This window comes from Camellia sinensis, chromosome 1, assembly GCF_055761805.1.
Source record: "Camellia sinensis isolate YWXY chromosome 1, ASM5576180v1, whole genome shotgun sequence".
NCBI classification, from domain to species: Eukaryota; Viridiplantae; Streptophyta; class Magnoliopsida; order Ericales; family Theaceae; genus Camellia; species Camellia sinensis.
The window spans coordinates 60,472,839-60,484,399 of NC_138961.1; the positions used below are offsets into that span (position 1 = coordinate 60,472,839).

The window sequence follows — 11,561 nt, forward strand, 5'->3', positions numbered from 1 at the left end:
ATGTTGCGGTCGTCCTCTTCAATGTCGAGATCGATAGGTCTCCAACTCCCAGCAGGAGCATTATCTCTAATTTGAGCCTTCTGTTCGTCATTGGCCATCTATTCTTCTTTCTTTCCCACAGACGGCGCCAAATTGTGTGGGTGATTTTCCGACCACACTGCCCGCTTAGTAACCAGCTGGAGAGCACTGGCAGAATAGATGGCACCTGACTAACCTGCAACAGAAATATAAGAATCCCGCGGTGGTTCAACCACCCGGGGGCACTCCGACGATCAAGTCAGTATATCTCTCAAAGATAATCAATTACTAAACTCACAAGCTTGAGTATAAAAAAGCATACCTTAGACCCATGGGGGTGCCTCTCTTTTATAGCCAACATAAACCTAGTCCTAATTGAAGCCTAACTTCTATGGACTCAGGTTACTGCTAATCTTGGACTCCCTGTAAGATTAGGATAAACTCTCTAAGAGTCTTATCTTAATACAAACTGAAGTCTTCTCTCATTCTAGGACTCTTGTCCCTCATCCAGGTTGAGTTCCCTTTTCATTCTAGGACTTTTGTCCCTTATCCACTTATCTCGGATTCCGATATCTTCGGAGATAACCTCGGCCTTGCCGAGATCACCTCGGCGTTACGACCAGGACACGTGGCACCTCGGCTGACACGTCGGCGTCACTTTGCCACGTGTTGGTACTCAGAAAATATATCCCCACACAATGATACATTTATCACTATTAAATACTTATACTCATTTTCCATTCTTCTTGTTACCACCAAATTTGAAGAGGTATAGAAGAGTGACGTGGTGGAGATGGATGTTGATTTTTCTTAAAAAATGACAGAAAAATTGTCAAAAATTATTACCAAAAAAATATTGTTGAGGTGGTTGCCGGTGGTCTGAGAAGGTGTAGTCATGGCAGTGTGAATAATGAGGATGAAATAGGTGAGGAGAGGGCATTCTAGAGATATTGATAAGTGAAAAATAGAATAGGACTTATAAACAAATAAGTCTAGTCAACAGGACCAGCCTATGAGTGCCCGTAGATTTTACATATAAATATTTTTTCTCATTGTTAATACTCTTCTTAAGATTTGTTTAAGATATAAATTCTCTCCCTTGTGATTCTTGAAATTATATTTCACTCTTTTAAATTTTTAATCTCATAATAAATGACTATTTTTATTAATAAATTATTAAGTCAATTAACAGTTTTTAATGATACCATAAATATATTTTAATTAATAATTCTGATAATTTTATTGTTGCATAGAAGAGTAGTTAGGGATTTTGTTTTTTCTATTAATTTTGTTAAATAAAAAATTATGGGAATGGGGTATTTTTAATTTCCAGCATCACAGGGGGTAATTCATATTTTAAGAAAATCTCAAAAAGTGTATATGTAATTTACCTTTATGTTTTTAAACACAATTTTTTTTTTTTTTTTGTGTGTGTAAGTTTTAGAGCTATTTATTTATTTTTGTTTTTACTAAATTATTTAAAAATATTTTAAGTATTTTTTTCTTTTAAAATCCCTTTAATCTAAATATGTTTAAAAATTAAAATTTGAGAAAAAAAAATCTTATAAAAATTCACTAAATACAAAAAATGTAAAAGTTCAATATATTTTTATATATTATTTATTTATTTATTTATTTTTATATTTTCACAAATATTTAATTTTTGGAAAATTATACGCACACACACACATACACACAAAAAACCTAGGGTTTGATCTTTGTAGCAAAATAAATCCTGAATTTGTAATTTTATCAATTTGAACCCTAATATTTTGATATGTTTTTAATCTAAATCATCTATCTATTTTTTTTAAGTAATACTTACAAAAAAAATGATATTTTAATTATTAAACTCAATGAAAAAGCGTATTTTAAACATGATATATAAACATACATTGAGTTTAATGACTAAATACTATTTTTTCATCAGTTTTACTTAATGAAAATATGTCAAAGATGTAGATTGAAAAAAAATAAAAAGATTAAGGTTTAAATTGATCAAGTTTAGAACTCAAGGTTTATTTTGTTATAAGAGACCAACCTTAGATCTCTTTTTATAAAATAAAAAAATATGTAAAAAGTACTTTAAATATATATATATATATATATATATATATATATATATATATATATTAAAAAAGGGTAATGCACCTGTAAGAGATAAGGGTATCTCCAATGGTTCTCCAAATATTTCATCAAATCTGAGTAAAAAAAAAATATGAATTCCTCTATCTGATATTAACCATTCCAACGGTGAATTTATAACTGTCATCAAAACACAGGTCGACCGGGAGACGACCGACCAGACGTCTGGCCGATCGAGCGGCAACTGTAATCCAACTTAACAAGTGCACTGCTTGTATGATTTCCCCTTTTTTTTTCTTCAGGTTCTGCCATTATTTTTCCCTTTTTTTTTTTTCTTCTCTGTTTATGAATGATTTTGATCTATTTAGATACTTAAATGCAAAATTGTGATTGTGTTTGTGGCAAGAGTTTTGGGTTAGAAATAAAGAACTTGTTGACATGTATGAAAGGAGACTTTGTGATGCTGGCTATATCACTTTCAAGCTTGCCTGCACCAACAATCGTAGCGATGGTATGCTCTGCTCTGCTTTCTTTTTTGTATATTCAGTCTTATTCAACCAAAAATGTTACAGAGTCTATATGTAATATATCTTTCAAAATTTATATGATTGATCATATATATGTGTGTGTGTGTGTGTGTGTGTGTGTGTGTGTGTTTGAATATAGTTATATATATAAGTATGGATTATAACAAATTGATCATACAAGGCTTTCTTTTGGATTTGCTGAGTAGATTATCTGATTTGCATATATGCATTGATAAAATTGCTTTTCTGCATTGGAGAATCTAATTTCTATTGTTTGTGAAAGTTCTCTTTAAATCAAAGTGCCTCACTGGAGGTTGCCCCAAATCATGATTTTTTTGAACCAACAAAGAAGGCAGGTCAAAAAAAAAAGATGCAAAGGTGGTCATCCGAGGGTCTACTGGTCAATGTAAATTTTTTACAAATTTTGCCTTGAGATGGTCTTCTGGGGGGACATCTGGCCGGTCATCTGGTGGGTCAACACTCAACGGTCATACACAGTAAATTGCTGAAAGGTGCAAAAACATTCCAGTTTGGTGATGAAACCATTGGAGTACAAAAAAAGAAACTTTTTCAACAAATTTAAATTTGGTGATCGATTTAGTGCATCGTTGGAGATGCCTAACGGCAGTGGTACACACCCAAAACTATAGAATTTCCTAAGAAAGAAACCTTATGGAGTGTTTGATTTTATTTTTTATTTTTTTTGAATGAAATGGTAATTCCATTTAAATATTCATCAATGAGGAGCATGATCATTCCATTGAGAGATCAAGAAACAGTCATTTTATTCTCATCCAAATCACTCTAGTGAACTAAATTAAATACTCTCTTTGCTCTTGCCTTTATTTATTTATTTATATAATATCATATATTTGTTTGTTTGATTTCATCAATGAAATTCCTTTCTTTGTTGATTTTAAAAAAAGGAAAAAAAAAAAAAAAAAAAAAAACCATCTCAGAAAACATTCATCACATTTTGAGCTTGACAAGAAGCTTAAATTCCTCTAACACTTTTACATCAAATGGCGATGGTTTCATCATTCATTTTCTTTTCACACTATATCTTAGCGCCCTAAACAATGCTAACCTTCTCAAAATGAAACAACAAAGTACATCAATTATTAGACATAATTATTTGAGGGAATAAATGAGCAATTCCTTCAATTACAAATATAGTGACATTTTAAAATAAAATTACAGAAGTTGTACCATATATCATCAAGAAATCGAAAATAAGCAATTCTCCAGCGCATCTTGAATAGTAAAGGACCCACCACAATCCAAAAACCAACAACAAATCCAAGTGCCGATATAGCATAGAACCACACTTCTGGAAATCCCTCTCCTTCATTGCCTCCATGTCCAACTTTAGGTATTGCCTTGTTTGTGTCACAGTTTGGGAGTGGAGGTCCACAAAGTTTGTTGCCGACAAAGCTGGAATTCTCTAAGCTTTGAAGTTGAGTACTTAATGGAATTTGTCCTATCAAATTATTATAAGACAAATTCAAGTGACTCAAGAATGTCAAACTTGACATGCTTAAAGGAATTTCACCACAAAGCTGGTTTAGAGAGAAATCTAGGGATTCAAGTTGTTCCATGTCACCAATATTCTTTGGGATCTCTCCAGTAAAATGATTTCCAGACAGATTCAATGAATGCAATCCAACTAGTCTAGTTAGTTCCTTTGGGATCTCTCCTGACAAATTGTTTTCTGAAAGATCCATGCTTGTAACAAATTTAAGGATGGTGCTATATTCAACCTCTCTTCCTTTGGTCACAAGAAATGCATTTTCTTGAGCTCCTGATGTAGGACTCATTGCAAAATAAGAAAAAAAATTGCTTGAATTTTGTTTTTCAACCATGGCTGTGAAATTGTTGAAACATTTTGGCACAACTGTTGAGAGATTATTATGTGCAAGGTCCAAGATTTGAAGAGAACTTAGACGACATAGTTCATATGGAATGCCGCCTTGAAACTTATTTGAACGAAGGTTAAGGACTACCAATTTTGAAAATGAATTCCCCATCCAAGTAGGTATGCTTCCAATAAATTCATTTCCACCAAGATCAATGAGCACCAAGTTTACACAATGTTGTAGAGATTGCGGTAGTTTTCCTGAGAGGTTGTTATGTCGCAAGTGCAATGATTTGAGGGAAGCTAAATGTCCAATAGACAGTGGAATGGTACCCATCAATTGGTTATTTTCTAATTGTAAGACTTCCAAATATTGCCAATGCTGCCAACAATTAGGAATTCTTCCAGACAAATAATTGTTTGCTAGATTAAGAACAATCAGCAAATTTTGTTTCCTCATCCTACTACATAAGGCATGGTAAACAGATCCTAAAAAAGAATTATTTGAAAGATCTAGCCTTTCCACAGTAGAGGAGATGAATGGTAACATACCCTTGAAGTTATTGAAACTCAAGTCAATCGTAGAAGCACTATTGAGAACCTCAAATTCTCTTGGAATCTCTCCACGAATTTGGTTACGAGAGAGATTTAATTGCCAAATGTTGGAAATTTTGGGCCAAAACCATTGCGGAATGGAATCAGAAATTCCTGTGTTGGCTATGTCCAATGTTATTAATTGTTCTTGGTATTGAAGCCAATCTGGAAATGATGGCCCTAATTGCCAAGAGGCCAACATCAAACATCTAACTTGAAAAGTGGGGATCCAACCATCACGCACTTTCAAAGTTAAATTGTTCTTACTTCCATCCAAGTACCATAATCTTGTGAGATTGGCAAAGTGAATCTCATAGACAACACCCTTCATCAAATTATGAGATACATCTAAGTAGTTTAACATCACAAGTTGCCCAAGACTTTTAGGAATTCCATTCAAATGATTATATGAAAGATCTAAAGTTTCTAATTTTGCAAGTTGCCCAAGACTTTCAGGAAGAACTCCAGTCAAATGATTATAGGAAAGATGTAAACTTCTCAAGGATGATAATCTATTGATCGACTCCGGAATGGGACCAATAATGGAGTTATTTTGAAGAGAAAGGTAAGTTAGATTTTTGAATTGGTAAAGCTCATTTGGAAATTGACCACCAAGATAATTGTTCCCTAATGACATTGATTCCAATCCATCTAACATGCATTGGGAGAAATTTTTGAAAACTTCAGCTGCCTCTCCACCAAATTTGTTATATGATAAATCAATTCTCTTCAACTTGCATAGTTTTCCCAATGATGTTACTATTTTCCCTTCAAGTTGATTGTGTGACATGTCAAGGCTAAAGAGGGAAGTCAAGTTTCCTATGGCTCCTGAGATTACACCTTGCAAGAGATTGCCACTGAGAATGATCGACTCGAGACGGCTAAGACTAGACAACAACCCATTCGGCAACGTAGTGAAAAGATTAAGTTCCAAATCTAGATCCCTAAGACTAGTCATGTTTAGAAGGCCAATTGGAATTGGTCCCTGAAACATATTGAAGCCTAAGTCTAGAGAAACGAGGTCTCTGAGGATAAACAACTCCTTGGGCAATGATGAATTCAGATTGTTTCCAAAAGCATAAAACTCTTTGAGAGAGGTCATGTTTTGAATACCACTGGGAATTGGGCCATAAAAGTTACATAAACTGATATCTAGGGAAACTAGATGATTCAAACTAAAAATCCACTTAGGTATAGACGATGCAAAATTGTTATAAAAAAGGACGAGGATATGTAGCGATGCAAAGTTAATGGTAGTTGAAGGAGAAGAATATTTGAGATCACATTCAGCTAAGTGCAATTCTACCAAAGAAGGAAGCGTGCTTATCACCTCTGCCCAATCCACTGCTTTGCTAAGGTTTACCCCTGACATATCAAGGTGTTGTAATGAAAGAAGACCTGAAACCCAGTGTAAATTATCACCACGTAACTGTGGTACAGTTCCAGAAAAAGTACCTTGAAGATAAAGATAATCGAAGCTCAAGTCCAGATAACGTATCATGGTGAGATTTCCTAGTTGATGAGGAATGGCTCCGCTGAATTCGGCGTTTGACAGGTCGAGATACCTCAAACTTCCAATAGAACCAATGAAGCTAGGAATGCGAATCCCTCCAAAAAAATTCCCGCTCAAGTCCAGATAACGCATCATGGTGAGATTTCCTAATTGATGAGGAATGGATCCGCTGATTCCGGCATTAGAGCCAATGAACCAAGGAATGCGATTCCAGCTCAAGTCCAGATAACGTATCATGGTGAGATTTCCTAATTGATGAGGAATGGCGTCGCTGAATCCGGCATTAGACAGGTTGAGGTACCTCAAACTTCCAATAGAGCCAATGAAACTAGGAATGCGAATCCCTCCAAAATAATTCTGGCTCAAGTCCAGATAACGGAGGTGCTTCAAATCGAGCAAAGAAGGATTTATTTTACCTCCTAACCGGTGATAACGCCAGCAAGCTTCGTATTCAGAATCATTTCCATTATAATGACAATCAACATCACTATAATTAAAAGGAAGGTGGATCTCATGGACACGGCCAGTGAAGTTGTCGCAGACAACTCCGGACCATTGACAACAGTTGTCACTAGCCCAAGAGGACAACCGGTTCGAAGGATCTTTAAGATCTTGCTTGAATTTTAGAAGGGCTTGCTTTTCAGTTTTGGAGCAAACAATGTTGGAGTTTCCATTGCAAAAGCAATTATGAAATGTTGCAACGGTGAGAAAGCAAAGGTAAAAAACAATTGCTGCAATTCTCATGGATGATGAACCCATGATAAACATGCAACACAGCACAATTTAGTATTCGGTGTATTTGTTACTTAATATCGAATGTTATTCGCGCTATATATAGTACGTTTTTCCTGGCCAGACCTTGGCTGGTCATCTGGGGAGATATTTTAAATGACTTTTGTATAACAATCCAAAGGAAAATGTTACAATCTTTGATCTTTCTCACTTATATCTCCATCAAAGTATTAGTGACTAGCTAAGGAATGAAATTTTAGTTTGAATAAGCACGCATCATTTTCTATTATATATTATATGGTTTATTTAGAATGAGAATGGGGTTTACGCATGTAACTTTCATTTTTATTTTGGATAGACGGCAATATATATATATATATATATATATAGATTTTTGAAAATTATAGTTTTTTATTTTTTATTTTATTTTATTTTTGTATTTTGTATTTTTATAAATTTTTTTAATATTTTTAACTTTTTTTTCTCTCTCTCTTTAGATACACATAATTTAGACATACCTAAAAAGTATAATATTTCTAAAAAAATATTTGAAAAAAAAAAACTAGATAAATACAAAAGAATATGAAAATATATATTCTTTTGTATTTAGGTTATATGCATCTAAAAATAAAAAAATATTTAATATTTAATATTTTAAAAAAAAAGCACTAAAAAAATAATAATTAAAAAATCCAATTTTCAAAAAACTATTCCAAACTAAACTGTTAACGTTGTGCTTGGTTGGAGAATTTAGAAAGAAAAAATAAATAAATAAAATGTGAATAAAATATACCTACATTTTATATATTTTTTTCTTTTTTCTTTTTTCTTTTTAAATCTCTTATCAAATCCCTCAACCAAGTACGGCATAAGAGTTCATCCATGAAAATGTAACAAACTCTAATACAATTCATGTGATTCTGCCTCTTGATGTGAAATTCAAGTCAATATTAGCTTCCTCTAATGCGTTTCACACCCATCCACTCAACTTTTTTTAAATTATTTTTTATTTTAGTATTTTATCACTACAAGAAATTAAAATTTTAGATATAAAAATTTAAGAATAAAATAATTTTTTAGAGATAAAATATTTTTATCCCTAAAAGTGTTATTATTTTATTTTTAGCAACAAAATTAGGCATTTAGTGCTTAATTACTAACCTTTTGAGATCAAAAGTTTTGTCTAAAAAAATAAAAATTATTAAAAAATTTAGTTTCATAGAAATTAATATGTAATATGAATAATTTATTGTTTTTATCTTCACACATTTTATAAAAAATAATTTGGAGAGTATTCGAAAAATTTGAGTATGTTTATGAAATTTTTGGAATGCTTGCATAGGAATTAATATTTATTAAATTACATATTCTAAATATAGTGATGAAGTTCTTAATTTAGGGGTCGTTTGGCTAAAGATTTTTAGTTGAAAAAGCATAAAAAGACAAAATTTACTATATAAGTTAATAAGATAAAATGTCACATTCAAATCATAATCATTACATTTTTTCTCTCACAAAGTCAAAAAAATCAAAAAAGTCAAACCAAATGAGGTTAAAAAAGCCAAACTAAAAAAATCCCAACACAAAAAAATCAGCTAAAAAAGTCAATGCCAAACGAAGGCTTAGAGTCTTGAAACTTAACAAAAACTGAATAGTTTTTGGTGGTTTCAATTTTGATTCGTTTTTAAAGTTTCATGATTCGGTTCAATCCATAAATTTAGAGAATAATAACAACTAATTTGATTCTTAATTTACCTCAAAATCAAACTAAATTTATCTAACCACCTATATTGTTGCCCTTCTTATGGATGAAACAATGATCATGACCACAACTTTAAAATAAAATTTTAGTTAAAAAATTAAAAAATTATTAATGGCAACTTATACATTCTACTATTTTTGCATAATTTTTATAAAAAAAATTAAAAAAATTTTAAAAAGTCAATTCCCGAAGGATGAAAATGGATTTTGCATTATGAGATATTTTAGGCGACTTTTTTGCAACAATCCAAATTGACTTAACTTGGGCTGTGTTAAATGAATGCAAGGGGAATAAAAATAAAGAAAATTTTCATGAGTATACATTTAAAAATAAAGAAAATTAGTAGAAAGTCTCTTTTAAGGAATTTTTTTTATTTTATTTTATCATTCTTTTAAGGAAATTTGTTTAATCATAAATTTTATAAAAAATATAGAGACAAATGACGTAATTTATTAGATTATGTCAATTGATAAAATAACTTAAAGGTAATTGTGGAAGCCGAATAAATAGAAGAGTCGGAAGATACGTGTCTCAAAAATCAGATATTATTCGGCTTCATATTGCGTGACTAGGATGCCGAATACGTTAGGAAGGCCGAATAGCCGGAGATCAGTAGTGCCGAATAAATAAATGGGGAATGGGATAAAAGTAGACTCAGGCCCCGAGGCCCTAAAAGCAAGTATAAATACAAGAACCACATATTTAGAAAGGTATGTAACAATCATTTTTTACTTAACTTAGTAAACAAGCTATCCTGAGTATCTGAACTGACTTGTCCGTCGGAGTGCTAATTCTGGCACCCCGACCGGAGTGTTTGTATCTTTTCAAGTGACTAGCTGAGGATCACTAGCGTCCCCCAGGATCTGAAGAGTATTTCTAAACCACTTCTCCACAATTGGCGCCATCTGTGGGAATACTCAAATACATCCATGGCAGGCGTGACTGAAGATCCTCCAATAGCCATTGACGAGACCACGCAGCAAGATGGCCTCACTCCAGCAAACTCACTTGGACCAAACACCATCATAGCAAGGCTTGGCTTAGACCTCTGCTCATCTTCAAACCCAACGCAAAAGACAATACAAGCGACCATGGCACAAGCTAGGCAAACCAAACAGAGGTTGGACAACATCATCGCTGAGAACGAATGCCTTCATTGCGATCTGGCCTCGGAAATAGCAAAATCAAAACAACCAGTGCGCCAGGTTTCTGAGCGACCCCCGAGGGCAGATGATCGACGATCTCGAGCCCGACAGCGCGAAACTGACAGCCGCTATGCCTCAACAGATCATCTTGAGGAGTTGGCAAAGGACGAACGTCTCCAACAATGCGTCCGGAGAAGTGCGATCAAAACATCTGCCCTTCCGAAGGATGCATTTTCGCTTGACACCGTCCACATGATATACAGCCTGCCAGCAGCCCCTGTCGTGCATGCGATCCAATCATATCCAGGCCCCCAACAGCAACTCAGGCCCGCAAAGCGGCTCTGAGAAACGCCAAGTATCACCTTTGACGACTCTGATTTGATCGGCTTAACACTCCCTCACATCGATCCATTAGTTGTTAAGCTACGCGTAAACCGCTTCACCGTCGAACACGTTCTTATTGACCAGGGCAGTACTTCGGAGGTTATGTATTACAAAACCTTCATCAAACTCGGATTCAACGAGTCAGACCTGACTCCGACTCCTTATCCACTATTCGGCTTCAATGCCAATCCAGAGTACCCATTGGGAAAGATCAGCTTACCCGTTCGAGCAGGTTCCAGAATGATGGATGTGGAACTCTTGGTCGTCAGGCGGCCATCGCCGTACAATCTCATCATGGAGCGATCGTGGTTGCATACCTTGCAGGCCGTCCCAAGCACCTATCATCAACAGCTACGTTTTCCAACAGAACACGGCATTGAGCAAATCCGCGGCTCTTAGAAATCGGCACAAGCATGTTATCTCCTTGTCGCCAAAACGCCAAAGGAACTGCAAGTAAACTCCATTGAGGTGCCGAATCGAGAGATCCTTGATGACGTTGGGCGGCACCCAAATGAGAAGGCCACGGAAGGTTTATACCGAGTTGACATCGATGGAAGCCCAAACAAGTTCTTCATGATCGCCGCCTCTCTAAATCAGGCCGACATGCAGCAGATGATCTCTTTCTTGCTCGACAACCTCAACGTCTTTGCGTGGACTCTGTACGAAATGCTGGGAATAGACCCGTCAGTTACACAGCACCATCTGAAGGTCAACCCCAAGTGTAAGCCGATCATTCAGAAAGGCCGGCGGTTAGCCACGGAGCATACTGTCGCCATTGTTGAGAAGGTAGACAGACTGCTTGACGCTGGGGCAATTAGAGAAGTCACTTACCCTACGTGGCTCTCCAATATAGTGGTGGTGAAGAAGAAAAATGGGACTTGGCGAGTGTGCGTCGATTTCACAGATCTGAACAAAGCTTGCGCCAAAGACTGTTTTTCCCTACCCA

At 34.8% G+C, this 11,561-nt stretch overlaps 1 protein-coding gene across 1 annotated transcript; it reads right to left on the reverse strand.

Annotated features, from left to right (window-relative positions):
* Positions 1 to 3,712: 3,712 nt before the first annotated feature.
* LOC114315555 (receptor-like protein EIX1) lies at positions 3,713 to 7,351 on the reverse strand. Its single transcript, XM_082886058.1, has 2 exons — positions 3,829 to 7,351; positions 3,713 to 3,717 (listed from the first exon to the last, which is right to left on the reverse strand). Exons 1-2 carry the CDS (start codon positions 7,349 to 7,351, stop codon positions 3,713 to 3,715), a joined length of 3,528 nt encoding a protein of 1,175 aa, XP_082742184.1.
* Between the last annotated feature and the right edge of the window lie 4,210 nt (positions 7,352 to 11,561).